Source organism: Daphnia pulex, chromosome 3, assembly GCF_021134715.1.
Source record: "Daphnia pulex isolate KAP4 chromosome 3, ASM2113471v1".
In the NCBI taxonomy this organism is placed as follows: Eukaryota; Metazoa; Arthropoda; class Branchiopoda; order Diplostraca; family Daphniidae; genus Daphnia; species Daphnia pulex.
In genome coordinates, this window is record NC_060019.1 from 96,321 (window position 1) to 111,938 (window position 15,618).

The following is a 15,618-nucleotide window of genomic DNA, read 5'->3' on the forward strand; positions in this document are numbered from 1 at the left end:
GTTCCAAAACTTGCCACCAGGTGGCGCTGATGCGATTATAATAAAATTTAGTTCCAAAACTTGCCACCAGGTGGCGCTGATTTCAACACTTAGAAAAAGGCACTTCTACTGCTCAGAACCATGTGAAACAAACATATTCTTGATCAGAATTTCACGCTGAGCACGATGCGATCAAAATAAAATTTAGTTCCAAAACTTGCCACCAGGTGGCGCTGATAGTTCCAAAACTTGCCACCAGGTGGCGCTGATAGTTCCAAAACTTGCCACCAGGTGGCGCTGATAGTTCCAAAACTTGCCACCAGGTGGCGCTGATTTCAACACTTAGAAAAAGGCACTTCTACTGCTCAGAACCATGTGAAACAAACATATTCTTGATCAGCATTTCACGCTGAGCACGATGCGATCAAAATAAAATTTAGTTCCAAAACTTGCCACCAGGTGGCGCTGATAGTTCCAAAACTTGCCACCAGGTGGCGCTGATTTCAATACTTTGAAACAGGCACTTCTACTGCTCAGAACCATTTGAAACAAACAAATTCTTGATCAGAATATCACGCTTAGCACGATGCGATCATAATAAAATTTAGTTCCAAAACTTGCCACCAGGTGGCGCTGATTTCAATACTTAGAAACAGGCACTTCTACTGCTCAGAACCATTTGAAACAAACATATTCTTGATCAGAATTTCACGCTGAGCACGATGCGATCATAATAAAATTTAGTTCCAAAACTTGCCACCAGGTGGCGCTGATGCGATTATAATAAAATTTAGTTCCAAAACTTGCCACCAGGTGGCGCTGATTTCAATACTTAGAAACAGGCACTTCTACTGCTCAGAACCATTTGAAACAAACAAATTCTTGATCAAAATTTCACGCTGAGCACGATGCGATCATAATAAAATTTAGTTCCAAAACTTGCCACCAGGTGGCGCTGATTTCAATACTTAGAAACAGGCACTTCTACTGCTCAGAACCATTTGTAACAAACATATCCTTGATCAGAATTTCACGCTGAGCACGATGCGATCATAATAAAATTTAGTTCCAAAACTTGCCACCAGGTGGCGCTGATTTCAATACTTAGAAACAGGCACTTCTACTGCTCAAAATACACTCAAAAGAACCACTTTGACAAAGAGAGAACATGAATATTGGATATTAAATAATATAACCAATGGAATTTCTTTAAAACTCAATTCAAAATTCCCTAAAGCATTAACTTTGTTATTATCTGCTTGTTTTCGCTTCGATGTTTATGAGTTTGGCAACATGGCAAGTGCTGAAGTGTTATTTGTGTAGCAGAATCAATTGGTTTTGGTAGTTGTTTGGCAGTTCATTTTCATTGGAATCAGCTAGCAGCCGGTAGCTATATTAATGTCATTTGGTTTTCAAATCCAATTAAGTTATTATTTCTTGAGTATTAATTATAGTTGTTCCCTGAATGGTTTTTAGAATGTAAGGTTTTTTGATCATGTGCTTTGTTGAATGTTATCAGTGTTGAGTTGACGCCTTTTCCAGATTGCAATTATTTGTGATTTTCAGTGACCAAGAACAAAATTTATTGAATCTGCATTTTCTGTTAAAGAATGCATGGATCCATGAAGACTGAATTGATTCATTTCACAATGTTCATGTGCACGGAAATTGGAATGGATTGTGCAGGGAGTATCATGCATGACTAATTTGAGTTGCACAATACTGTTAAATTGGATACTGATCTATTGCATCATTGACTATGATTTCTCTGCAGGGTTGGATGGAGATCTGAATTTACTTATTAATTGGCTCAACCAGATGACTTGATTGTATCGGATCCAGACAGCATGCAATTTGAGTAATTATTGATGTGTCTTTTCACCCAGTCCTACTGGTACTTTCTGTTTAGTAATTTTGATAAGCAGTTATTCTGTTTTTCTTTTCCATTTGTTTTTATTTATTTTTTATGTTTTTTAATCAGAAGGATTTAACCTGCACGAACAAGGCATCATAGTTATTTTGTTATTAAAATCAATTAGATAGACCAAAAGAACTTATTCTTGTTATTGTTTCAGGTTAAAGACAGTGACATCGGAAGAAGAAAGCTCCTGTTAAAGTTTTATCCAATTGGCAATTGTCATTTTTTACCGTAAGATGGCTTCGAGTTTATCTCTTGACATCCGGTATCAGATTCAGATCGTCTGCAATTGAACAAAACACGAGTGACGAGAGCGTTTTGTTTGTGTTTGTTTGCTGAAAAAAGCCTCCATTAATTGCACATAGTTTTGTTGCAAAAACCCACATGTGAACTGCTACATTCAATTTAGTGAAGTTGTCATCCTAATAGCAATTTTAACATTTTTTTTTGTTTCTTATTTAGATATGGCCTATAAGACCAAATGTCTGGCTGTCTCCAAAACAAGGCAATGACCACACGTTCAACGCGGATCATTCGTTTTTTCATCGAAATTGACTCATTTTATCTTCTGAATTGCTCAGGAAACCTGATTGGCGTTACCTGTTAACTTCATCTTGTCATGCCACTGAATTTAAATTTCGTTTACATTTTATTTCTTGATCTAGCCATTTAGGTAATGACCGGGAAGATGCGGCCTATACATGAACATCATTTAGGCGGCCAGCATCATTCGACTACCCAACCGAGTCTCAACACAGCACGGAGTTTTACACTTTAAATATTTGGCTGTTCGCAATTTGTGATGGCGTTTCCTTGGACGAGATATGATTTGGCGAGAAAAATATTGCGTGAGTATCTCATATTTGATCTTTATATTGTCTTTTACGTCATTGTTATTTATGAATTTAATGTCGACGAGGTAGAGCAGGGACGTGTTTGTTTTCAAGTTTTCTTTCTGTTCAAGTTTTGCGAGTATTTCAAGGACTCATCTACACTTACGTCTACCTAATGTCTATCTAATATTTAGGGACGATTTCATGCTGTCCTTTACCATGGACCAATCTCTCATTCCATCTGAGAACTTTGGATAACTGATTGGTGGTTTCATGTGTAAGTTCACTTGTCATCTTACTGATCTTTCTTCGTTGCAGTCTTATATATGTTTTATAAGTATTGATCTGCACTTACGTCTATCTAATGTTTAAGAGGCAATTTCGAGTGTAGGCTATACCGATAACTGTATAATTATTCTTTTAGATCAGACATCAAGCACATTGATGACACAAATTATAAACAAGGTTACTTTTATTTTTTTTATTTACGGGTTCCAAATTACAGGTTTCTAAATTGACATGACAGACTTTATGAGAAGTAATGTCCTTTCAAGAAAGAAACAAGGTCCCTTGTTTGCTAATCCAATAGCTGCTACCCTTGAATCTCCCCTTTTACTTCCTTAAACGGGCCCTCTTGATTTGAGGTAATGTTTTCTGTCGCTACAATTTTTTGAAAAGTATTGTCATCCAAATTAAATGTTCTGCTTACAGGGTAATCCTTTGCTACTTATTGTGGACTTCAACCATTGCCTGGAAGCCTGTAAACCAACCTTGAGAGCATGCTGTCATTCAAGACTGTTTAATTGTGTAGTTAGCTAAATTGCAAGTGCATATCTGGGCTCCCTTCTTTTCTGTGGCCCCGTTTCCCTAACTAACCACTAACCAACGCCCGCCGGTGGTCACTCACCCGCTGTGAAACCAGGAGGAGGGGAGGGCTCTGGTCGAACGGGGACTTGGAAGGTCCATGATCTGATGAAAACTTTTGGAGGGTCATGAGTCTAACCCGGAAGCCTAGTATGACTACATCTCCCCGGAAAAACTTGCCTCGTACTTCTCTCTTCTTCTCGGTCCAGATACTATCTCTGGGGGCCGTAGACAAAACCTATAACAGCATGTGCGAGTTTATAAGAAGCAGCCCACTACCCAATGAAAGAAAAAGCTGTGGATTAGTTTAGCGGAAATCTGCGTCAGTCACGCAGATTTTCGCACAAATAGACCATCGCTTTTTGTCTCATTGCCGCAGCGGTGGTGGCGGGTTTGCAATAAACTCGTACAGTAGATAATGTCTTGAACCGAACGCTCTGTTTATTGAATTATTAAATAGAAAAAGAAAAAAAGGCTGGTTTAAAATACAAGTTTTTTTATTCATTATTGACATTACATTGATTGGGCTTAATATTGGTTTATGTGGTTTAGGGTATAAATTTGGGGATTGAAAGGTGTTTGTTTGTGGGGTTTGAAGAATTGGAAGGTTTAAGTTTGTGGAGTTTGAAGATTAATTGGTAGGGATATGTTTGTGGGGTTATGGATTAACTGATTTTTTATCCAAACTTAAATCACCCCTCCCTCCAACATCCTCCACTTTCCTTTCCCAATCCCGAAAACATGTTTATTATTTGTTTGACATGAACATCCCATATTTGTTTTTGTTGCTTCTTAACTTTTAAACGATAACTATGCACAGATACAATGACAATTTAACAATATATGATGATTGATGATGCAAATTTGGTAACACGACACCACCATCAAGGAACGACCAGTTAAACTAGATGCAGAAAGAACTGTTGCACACAAAATGATGAATTCTCTCTCTCATCAGCAACAAAGAATTGGATCTGGTGAAGGCATTAATATCTTGAAGATTAACAACTTGAAAGGGAAAAGTAAATGTGAATATTATTGTCTTAAAGAACACAGTAATTCAAAATATTTTTGGTAAAATAGCTAACCTGCAACAGAAATGACTTTTCTTCAGAAGACATAGGTTGTGAGCTCGCATTATTGGATTAAACCATTTCATTTCTACTGTCAAGAGCACCTAGTTGACCAGGTACATGAAAACTTCAGCTGAAATTATCTGAAACATTAAGTCAAGAATGCAGTAAGAATCTTTAGCTAAAGATTATTTCATCTATTACTTAAAAACAGTTACTTGTTATCCCCAATGTCCGTTGTTAAACTTTTTAAGTAACTTATGAAAGTTACGACGTGTAATGTCATGTCTGTCTGTGATTGACTGTGCATTAGGTTTCAAAACTCATTACTAGATGTCGCCAGAGTCGCCGATGTTGTTCTTTCATCATGGTGAAACGAGTCGAAATGAGCGAAACAAATTGTTGCTAATTTATGCTTATTCCTGTTATTTCAAATACCAAATTGAACTTCGTATCTTATGTAGGTTTATCTTTACCTAGTTTTCTTATTTTTATACTGTAGCAGCTTATTTCTTCAAATTCTAGATGCATGATACTGTCAGTCATTCCAACAAGTTGTTGACTCAGCGCTCAGTCAATTTCCATCCATTAGATCCTCATGCTGTCAAAAGCCTAAAACTCATATTTGAAGCAAACATATTGTGGAAATGTGGAATACAAATGTGCCGAGATTAGGTATTCCTCTTTACTGCTACCAGACAATTACAATTCAGATTTTCATACAACATAGGTATTCTTGCTTATGAACCATAGGATTTTTTTCTGAATCTCGCAATTTTGGTGGTGTACCCTGCAACAGCACGTTTGTTGTTATGGCTGTTTTTACTTTGGTTTAGAAGGCAACCCAGCTAAGAGATATAGGTAGAGTTAAATTTCTTATAGGTAAATTTGTGTTAATTTGTAAATAACAAAGAGAATTTCCTTGTTCCATTTCCACTTAGAGTTTCAGTGACCTGAAGAGTGTGAAGTGAACCACCTATCACTACGCTACTGCAATACTTCATGACTCTTTCTTTAGCATCAGAAAATTTATCTCAACATGTGGAGTAATGCTGTTGGTTGCTGTGCATTCCATTTTTACGGTTTTGTCATCATGAACTTTTCAGTGTGCTTCTTAGAAAAGGTAAAGATTGATATGCTTTATTCATTTTTATATTTTCATTAATGTATAACATTTTTTTTTTTACAGAGCACGCAGTTTCTTTGTGGAATCGTGTGGTCCTGGCACGGATATTCTTGAGCCAACGCTGGCTTTTGTCCACGACCAACGTTCTGCTCCATCCTTATCTTCCCGACGTACGCTCATCCAGCTTCTGCTTCATCACTTCGTACACAAAAATACAACTTGTCTTGCTTCACTGACGAGTTGGAACACTTCAGCCGTCGCTTCCGTGCCTCTGTTACACACCTGCAGTCACTCACCACGGGATTATGCCCAGGTACCCGACAATTTACTTATTTTCGTAGATTATCTATTCCAATAGTATACTTACTTGTGTCTGTAATAATTCCGAAATCAGGCCCTACTTGCGCGCTAAAAAGTTTTACTTAGACGTTTCTTTTTCTAACGCTAGATGGCTTAATTGTCAGCTGTCAAAACAGTCAGTTTCAGTTACTTTTAAAATCTCCTTAAACATTTATCGGCAGCTTTCGTTTTGAAATTTTTTAGTGAAAACTGACGATAACTATTCCACCAACAAAGCTCACTTGTTAGATTTTGAAATAATGTGTTTTTTTTTCTACTTCCGGTTTTCTTATTTCAGTCAGTAGTTCAGTAAATATTCATTCTACGCACAAAAGAACCACAAATTCGTGATCCTCATCAAATTTGTGGTAAAGTTCATGTTGTTTTTTTTACGTTTTCGTACTTCCGGTTTTGAGAATTTTCCTGAACTATGGTTCAGGAAAATTCTCGATTTTGGCAAAAATTTGGATTTCGTTTAAATCACATCTATTCGACCCCAAATTTCACGTAGATCACGAATATGTGGTTTAATTTGACGACAGCTCAATGGTTGAGGCGCTGTGGTTACTTCCGGTATACTTCCGGAAAATTTTAAAAAAACTAGCAAGTGAGCTTTGTTCTGTTTACAATTCTCAATAATGCAAGCTTGATTTTAAGTTTTAAAAATTGCATCTTCAAATCTTTGAGCCAAAAAACCTGACTATTGTTTCTATCTGTATTATGTAACTTTTATTGGCATTTCACTTAATAACAACTGTTTTTTCTTTATTCAGGTAATGCAGAGGAGACGTCGAGAAGATGGACACCAAAACATCTCCGTTATCTCCAAAATGTCAGCGCGGATCATCATTTGTTGTTGGTAATATGTTGTTGTTTGTGTTAGTTAACCCGTTGTCTGCCACGCCTTTGTTCTCCCCTAGCTCCTTAGCACGGGCCTCCCTAGAGGCCTCCTAAATGCGTGCATTCCATCTTCCCTGTCAGCCCGGACTTGTCAGCAATGGCAAGTCCCACCTTGGCCATGGATCCTTCAGACATGGCGCGTAGAGAGTAGAGAACAACCTACGGGTTGTATGGCGTGGCAGCCAACGGGTTAACTTAAGTGTATGTATCTATGTATGTATATGTGTGATTGTAAAAAGTGGTGGAATTGTGGGTGGAGGTGGGATAATAAAGCAATTCCTTTTAAAGTTTGTTGTTTGCTGTGTCTTATAACTTACAATAAAATCATGTTTCGCACTTGACTTGTATATTTCTTACAACTTTGAAGTTTTACAAAAGTTATAGGCAGAAGTGGCTAATCATCTCCAAACTCTTTACATTAACTTCTATGTGGAACCAAACACACTATCTGCAACTCCTGTGGCACAGCAATTTCGGAACACCAGCACAGCTACTTCAGATCTTTTTCTTCAATCCTATATCAGCTGCATAATCGGCTGCAAAACCACTGCACATTGAACAGCACAGGCATAGTTTAAGTATCACCAAGTCCTATGGGGAAAAGGAATGCAAAAGAAATCGTGTAAAACAAATGACATCAGACATTTTTCCAAGATTCCATTGGCAAATGAATTTTAAATAAAGATTAAATCATTAAATGCCATGAAAAGAGACTTCTGTACATCTAATTCTTAAGTGTTAGAAAACGTTGGTAATACACAGTGGAAATTTTTGTTTTACTTAGATCAGAAGAAAATTGTTAACTCAAAGGAAGCTGATCTCTATCTGATATCTTTCACGGAAACTATAATTTGGAAGCAAGAAATAGCACCATTTGTTGTCTACATCAGATCAGAGTTCACTTGTCAGTTGCATTTCACAAAAAAAAGACTTCCCAAATTACAACCAATAAATTCAATCAACTTACCATTTCAAAAAGTCTTCCTGCGATGACACTTCAGGATAACACCAGCTCGATAAACTGCATGCAGCAGCTGCAGCTCAACTTAACTCAATCACACCTTTCACCAGCTGGCTCCAACAAAATCACTGTAATGATGCCGGCCATGGAGCTCAGACTTTGTTGAGTTCTCACATTCTGCAACAGTTAGGCAACGGGATCTCCAAGCTGAACACAAAATAATAAAATTTATAGCATCATTGCAGGGAAATTTATCAACAAAATTACTCTACTACCTCTGTAGTGTTTCGGCGTGAGATGACAGGTACATCCGAACGAACAGGTAAAGGTAACAACCGACGACATTCCGGCAAAATAGAAAGCAGTTCCTGATCGATTATTTGGCCAAATGGAAATTATATGCCAGATTGCCTGTAAATTCACACAGCAACGTCTAGGATTAATTACATTTGTGAAATCCAAACTAGAATTTACCATAAATTTCAATTTCAATGCTGAAAATGTAGATCGACATCTCAATTCCGTAACGAATTTGGAATACTTTTTCACTTGGCGTTTCAGAACAAAATGGCGAAAATTTCGTCCTCTCAAAGAGACTCGCGTCATCTGGCGGCTGGGGGGACAACTTGATTTTAGCCACCTACTGACGGAGCCAAAAGATTCCTCCACGTTTGACTGTACGGAAAGGAATCAAGGATGGATGGATTGTCGGACTTTGAGATTGAGACTCTAGACGCTCCATCAAAGGATGAAGTGACTGAAAAAAAAATGGCAAAAATAACCAATTAATCCACGACAATTTCATTATAATCTCAAAATGTTACCTGATCGCCGGAAAATGGCTGTCAAACAATATTTGGTCAGACGGTATCCAAAGTTTCACGGCATCTGAGTGGAATCTGAAGTAAATTTCGAATTCTTAAAAATTTAAAATATAACCTGAACGAGCTTAACAGCTACGCGGCTTACCTCGTTACACACTTGCATTTAGGCTAGACAACAGGCAGACGATAAAATTAAGACTTCATTAACGGATCCATGTGAGGTCATTTATCATTTCGATATCCGTTTTAGGGCAACAGCCTCCGTCAGCGTTTTTGAAAACCCACCTAAAACAATAAATGCTGAAGAAAAACTGAATGCTGAAAAAAGGAAATGATTGCTGTGAAATGTCAATTCAATGAAAAATGATAAGATTTTCTTAAACTTACATTCTTCTTAGTTGGTGAATTCACCGCTATGGGCGCCCTGTCGTTTTCCAGACATGTCCAGACCGGCAACATTGAATCCCAACCGGAATTTTGAAAAACCTTTATTTCAAAATGCAATTAAATGATTAAAATGAATTGCAATTAATTCAAAACAAAATGAACAATGTTCGTTAGATCTTAAAGTATGATATCAAATCAATACCAAAAGTTAAATAGCATAAACATAATTGAAAATCAGTGGAAATGGAAAGTGCAAAACGGGATTCCCCTGGCAAGTCTATATAAGCAACCCCAACGGCACTAGCAGGTATCGCAGTTTTGAATTGCAAACAAACTATCACGAACTATCACACAGTTTGAAAATGATCGGAACTTTGGAAGTGACTATATTTGCTTTCCTTTTTCTTAGGATCATGGATTTCTTCAGACGAATGACCGAATCACCAACTCGGCATTCTTCTGCTAACCTGAATAAGATTAAACCTGACGTTGCATGCAGTAACCAGCATGCACTTCCCCGACCTGTAATTAACGATGGATTTTTGACTGCCAGCGGAGAAGACTTGAACAACCAAAGTTTTCTTCGTCTGAAGGAAAAAGTCGACGAAAATAACCTGATTGTATTGGAAAACGAACGTTTGGCGAATGAGTTGAGTCTAGTTCAATCCCAACTGACAGACTCCCATTCCAAAGTGAAACAATTCCGAATCGAGTCAGCTACTACCAAAACTAAACTCGAAAAACAGAAACGTTTTATTACTGACATAACAGTGAAAAATATTCGCTTGACAAATGAGGATTTGCGACTAAGGCGAAAACTGGAAAGTACAAATTATTTTCTTGAATCCAGTAGAGCGGAATCGGAACGTCTCCGGACTTCCCTTGCTGAACAACAATTGGACACTCGCGAGTTGGCCGTGGCTACACGTGAGCTAGAGTCGAAGAATACAACCATTTCTGAACTTGAAACGGAGAATCTCCGTTTAGCCGAAAACGATTCGCAACTTAGGCGAAATATTGAAGACCGGGATAGAATTATCGCATCTAGTGCGATTGAGAAAAACCTGATTGTATTGGATAAAGAACGTTTGGCGAATGAGTTGAGTCTAGTTCAATCCCAACTGACAGACTCCCATTCCAACCTGCAATTATTCCAGAACGTACACGACGAGTTGGCAACTACCAAAAGAGAACTCGAAAAACAGAAAAGTCTAATGACTGACATGACAGAGAAAAATCTCCGCTTGGCAAATGATGATTCGCGTCTAAGGCGAAAAATTGAAGACAGGGATAGAACGATCACACAGATTGTGATGGAAAAAGAACGTTTGGCGAATGAGTTAAGTCAAGTTCAATCACAACTGGCAGACTCCTCATCAAAGCTGCAAATGTTTCAGAATATACACGACGAGTTGGAAACTACCAAATGCGAACTCGAAGAAACAAACACTCTAATTTCTGCCAAAACAGAAGAAATTCACCATTTGACAAATGAGAATTCGGTGCTAAGGCGAAAAGTTGAAGCCAAGGATAGAGTTATTGCATACACACGAGCGAATTTGGAGAAACTACAGAATAGACTTGAAGAAGAAAAATTGCACAAGGTACACGATGAGCTTGCTTTGAGTCAACGTGTTCTGGTATCCAAAAACAGAACCATAACAAAACTTCAAGAGCAAAATCGAGAAAGTCGAGTGGAATTGGAGCAACTCCGGACTTGCCTAAACGAAAAACAATTGGACACGCAGCAGTTGGCCGTGGCTAATCGAGAGCTAGAGTCGAAGAATACAATCATTTCTGAACTTGAAACGGAAAATCTCCGTTTAGCCGAAAACGATAGCCAGTTGAGGCGAAAACTGGAAGACGCTGATTGTCTTGTTCTATCCAGTAAGATGGCATTGGAAGAACTCCAGCTATCACTTAACAAACAGACCGAAAGGGTCAATCAGCTGGTGGATCAAATGAGAACCCTAGACCAGGAAAAAGACGAAGCGGTTCGAAAGTTGACCGAATTGCAACAGAAACAAATCCAACCGAAAATGACAACGGACGTCGGGTGTGGCTGTAATGAAGTATTCCACCAAATTGAAGAGCCTATCCCTGCAGTAACTGAAATAACCGACATTGTAACTGCATTTTTAGCATCCGGATTAAAACCTCAAGCCGACTCATCGACCACCGAGCCACAACCCGTGAACTTGTCTGAAATTTTACCCTCAGTATTCCACCATCATCAAATTGAAGAGCCCATTCGTCCATCAGATGAGATAACTGATGTCGTAACGGCCTTTTTAGCTTCAGGTTCCACCAAATCTCAAGCGAAATCGCCAGTCACCGTACCACAGGCACATCGGCCTCTCCCCACTGACGTATTGAAAAATTCTCCTGCACGCAACGCAGTTGAGAAGAAAGCCGTCAAGGTATCTACTAAGCAACCGTCGGCTGTACTACCTGAATTTTACATTAAATCAACCGTAGAAAAACAAGTTGACGTCGATCAAATCGTCGTGTTTGGGATATCGAAAAGTGATTGCGGGAAAGTTATTGGACGAAATGGTTGCAATGCCGAAAGGATAGAAGAGGAGTATGGGGTGTGGATAAGTTTTGTCAATGGCGAACTTTTTATCACCGGAGGAGATGCTGAACGTCGACTGGCCGCTTGCTCCGACGTCTGCGAAAAATTGACAGTGACATTGGAGTGTCCGTACTTGAACTTGAGAAATAACAAGTATTCCAACGATTACCTGTTGAGAAAATTGTCCTCCGACAACTATGTATGCATCAATCCCCCCTCGCTAGAAAACAGATACGTCACCATCTGGGGTCCCCTAGCCAATTGTCGTACAGTTTTCGAAATACTCAAGTCCGGTTCTCGCTAGTTTTTTTTTTTTCTTAAATTAAAGTTATGTAACAATTGAAGCTGGACGTCAGTTTTGCCTATCAGAATAGTTGTTGGCTTGCGATGACTATTTCGATGGTAGAAGCTGGTCCAGTTTCTTTTGTTTTTCTCTCTTTTTCGATTCAAATAAAACTTCATTTTAAACTTCAAAAAAAAATTGTTCCGTCTTTCATTTTACTCGGCCAAGGGGAAAAAGAAAAAAACAGATTCTTGGCTGATTTTATGTTGAATATTAAACGAAAATGGTTAAAAAGGAGAATACGTCAACAAGAGGCTGCCGTATTCGCAATGTCAATGATATTGGTGAAGTTAAGAAGACGGCAGGAATTAATTTCATTCAAAAGTTTTTTCCCGCTCTATCTGACTAGAAGATTTTTTCAAAAGCGTTAGAAAGGTCATGTATAGGCATACTACCCTGGTTAATAAAGTACTATTAAAATGCGACAAGGACCTTTTCCGGAGGTTTGACCTGTAAGTCGTTTTCTTACTTCTACGATCACATTTCAGACTTTTGAACATAAACTATGCTTTAATTACACCTTGACACCTTCACAAATTGGGATTAGACTTCTGCCTGGCTCTATTACAAGTTATCCAAATTTCCTTTCTGTCAAGCAACGATTGCATATCTGATCCGGCGAATTCTTTCTATTCTATTAAATTCCTATCTATTTGCCTACAGCTGCTAACATTTGCGATAAAAACCAAAATTAAACGAAAATAGGGGGGTTAAGGACGATGTGCGTGTTCGAGCGTGTCGTTCGGGAGTGTTGACCCTGATGGGATGATTCCCTGTAAACGTTCACCTTTGAAACCAAGTCCGACCCATTGCAACTCCCTCTGCTTCTGATAACAAACTACCCGCCGGCGGAATCAACAAGACAATCAAGATATCTGAAAAAGAGGACCCAGGTAGGCTCAAGCTGAAGCTCGTTTTCAAACAAACTGACGAAAGTAGACAAGACAAGTTTTTCTTCTTGTAACGAAGAAAGAGAACGAAAAGAAAGGGTTTGAAATGCAGTGGTCGATAAGTTGGAATGGACAGCGGGCAAACAATTTTCAAATCCCAAAAAGTAGCTAACGGCAAAAGAGGATGCAATTAGCTGCCGGACAAGATATGTAAAATAAGATCTCAAGTGGTGAAATGCGGTAGGAGGATCTACCTTATCCTCCCCAGGTGGAGGGAAGCCCCTTTCGTCATAAAAGTGACAAAATCATTCCTTCTCATTGATTAAAAACTAACGGATACATTGCACACGTACTGGAACCTTCATTTGATCTTGTTTTGAAAACATTTGTGCATCATTATGGAGAAATGAATAAAAATGTTCCCATTTGTGCGTGACTATTTAGGTGGCGAAAGAGGAGACCGAAATAATAAACCTGCGCTATTTCGATTTTAATTCAACGAAGATTTAAGTAAATGTCGCGACCGCTCTCCATCATGCATCATGTGCCAAACACATGACTACTTTTCGCTATTACTTGCTGAAAAAGGGAGAAGACCCCATCATTTCTGGCTAAAGATATCTTGGAATTGACGAACTAATCCTCAATCACGAAGATGTGGACGTCAATTATTTAAACAAGCGCAGGCAAAACGCGCTGGATTGCGCAAAGAACAACAAACATGGACAAAGAGAGGGAATTGCTAATCGATTAAAAGAAAATGGCGTCATGGGAACCAAAACAAAATGTATATGTCTAGATGAATGCTTTCATTCATAGGGGGGAAAATCTACTTCGAAATCGCATTTTTAAATATGGTTTTGTCCTGAAATTAAGTAGTCTATCGCTGGTGTGTACAGCGTTACAGAATAATTTCTAGGGTTTATACTAGTGGGTAAGCTAAAGAACTGACCTGAACAAAGGCAGCTGCGGTGTGTTGTGTCAGGATCAATTTCCGCATAGACATCATCCGACAGCAGGAGCAGTGGCCATAATCCGGAGGTAACGGGAGTTGAGCTGAAGACGCCGGAAGAATATTTCCTGGATTGAATTGTTATCGTTAGTTTTAGTGAAATGTACAATTGAAAGTCTTGGTGAACTTTGGTCTCGTTTGGTAGCTCATCTCAGACCTTACCGAGGGTTTCGATTGGGCAACAATGTACCCCAGCGCGAGATTGTCGTAAACCAAGATAGAAAGAGCCCAAATCATCACTGTGGATAATGAGAAATAGCTTCTAACTAACACACACAACTTACACAATGTCGAGGATTAACCAGTAACCGCCAAATGTAGACACGCTGCAGCAACGCCAGGCTCCAACACCAGGATTCTCTGAAACGAGACAATAACAACATGTTAATGTTAGACTGTAGGCTACAAGCAATACAATTTTAAACGATTGTCATAGTATCCTCAAAGTCATCAGTCCAAGTATGTGGTAGTTATCACATTTTCAAGAAATACGACCACAGAATGAGATTCGATCTTCCAGCTAATTATGTTGGTGACATGGGTGTAAAGAGCTGACACGAATGGGTCAATCAGGAAAACAACCTACGAGAGAGAAAATTTAGCACTACCACAAATTAAAACTCACATTTAGAAGAAAATACAATCGTCAAGTGATTTCCTTGTTGACAGATGTTGCAGTAGAAAGTCATCCATACAGGGTGACTGGCCATCAAACACTAGTTGTAGGGCACTGACGGAATTAGAAACTTGTAGTTACATAAAAAACAGTTGATTTCACTTCCATATCATCGGCCTGGAAATAGAATTTCTTTTGTTATCATGAATTCTTAACTAGCCGACCAAAGTTGTAAATAGAACATACCAGCAGGATAGCCTTGGACCAAAATTCACAACTGTAATTCCTCGAGTTGAATCCCATCTGGACTGTAGCACTACAGTAATAATCCAGTCTTTGTGGTGAACCGATGAGCAATTTTTAATCATTATCTAAACATCATGAAAAAGACATTATAGTTAATAATACAATAATCACCAAACAACTTATCTGAATTGCGTAACTTAAATCAGAGTCCTGCATGACTAATATTGAATCACCACACAACATTGTGCTGAACAGAATGAACTATCATCATTGCAGAAAGATGTCACATGATATCCGCTACTATTTAACTGCACTGCTGCACATGGTGAAAGGAATCAATCAAGTTTAGGACCCACACATTCTGTAAAAAATTACTGTAGTTGAGATTAATGTAATTTACCATTCAAAACACAGAAATAGCTGATTGAAGCTGGTGAAGCATAAAACATTCATAGCCTTCGTCTCGATACACAACTTAACACAACAAGATATCTTCCAATGCTCCATAACTAACGCAAAGGCTCTGACTGCTGACCGACGTGACCGTATATTGCTGCTGACTGAATGCTGACATTTTTTTTTGGCGGGGAGAAGCGGGAAGAAGGAGGAGCCATAGTGGCCACAGGCTAAGTTGGCAATGCTGCCATGTTGCCAAACCGAATTAAATACCGAAGCGAAATCAAGCGGCAAAAACAAGATATTTTTAAAATCCGAAATCTGGAAGAAAAAAAA

The 15,618-nt window shown here is 38.6% G+C and overlaps 1 protein-coding gene and 3 long non-coding RNA genes across 12 annotated transcripts; 2 read left to right on the forward strand and 2 right to left on the reverse strand.

Moving 5' to 3' along the window:
* Positions 1 to 2,309: 2,309 nt before the first annotated feature.
* LOC124190186 lies at positions 2,310 to 3,568 on the forward strand. The gene is made up of 4 exons (XR_006872886.1): positions 2,310 to 2,745; positions 2,925 to 3,007; positions 3,236 to 3,374; positions 3,442 to 3,568. It is a non-coding gene; the product is annotated as an uncharacterized LOC124190186 (long non-coding RNA).
* A 505-nt stretch (positions 3,569 to 4,073) lies between these two features.
* Positions 4,074 to 4,978, reverse strand: LOC124190185. Its single transcript, XR_006872885.1, has 3 exons — positions 4,886 to 4,978; positions 4,683 to 4,810; positions 4,074 to 4,602 (listed from the first exon to the last, which is right to left on the reverse strand). It is a non-coding gene; the product is annotated as an uncharacterized LOC124190185 (long non-coding RNA).
* Positions 4,979 to 7,361: 2,383 nt separating this feature from the next.
* On the reverse strand, positions 7,362 to 15,451 carry LOC124190077. Of its 9 annotated transcripts, none has more exons than XR_006872805.1 (13): positions 15,287 to 15,450; positions 14,887 to 15,202; positions 14,666 to 14,817; positions 14,502 to 14,606; positions 14,309 to 14,384; positions 13,965 to 14,092; positions 9,205 to 9,303; positions 8,963 to 9,135; positions 8,818 to 8,892; positions 8,468 to 8,750; positions 8,269 to 8,404; positions 8,000 to 8,200; positions 7,362 to 7,623 (listed from the first exon to the last, which is right to left on the reverse strand). It is a non-coding gene; the product is annotated as an uncharacterized LOC124190077 (long non-coding RNA). The 9 variants fall into 9 exon arrangements; XR_006872804.1 differs by having other exon boundaries at positions 14,440 to 14,606; XR_006872809.1 differs by having other exon boundaries at positions 14,309 to 14,606; positions 14,666 to 14,754; positions 15,287 to 15,451.
* On the forward strand, positions 9,446 to 12,542 carry LOC124190074 (myosin heavy chain, striated muscle-like). The gene has a single exon (XM_046582622.1). The coding sequence runs from the start codon at positions 9,567 to 9,569 to the stop codon at positions 12,081 to 12,083; it is 2,517 nt and encodes an 838-aa protein (XP_046438578.1). The 5' UTR covers positions 9,446 to 9,566; the 3' UTR covers positions 12,084 to 12,542.
* Positions 15,452 to 15,618: the final 167 nt, after the last annotated feature.

Bases quoted from the DNA above. Each gene is read 5' to 3' on its own strand.
- LOC124190074 (XM_046582622.1), top strand. From the start codon at position 9,567: ATGATCGGAACTTTGGAAGTGACTATATTTGCTTTCCTTTTTCTTAGG.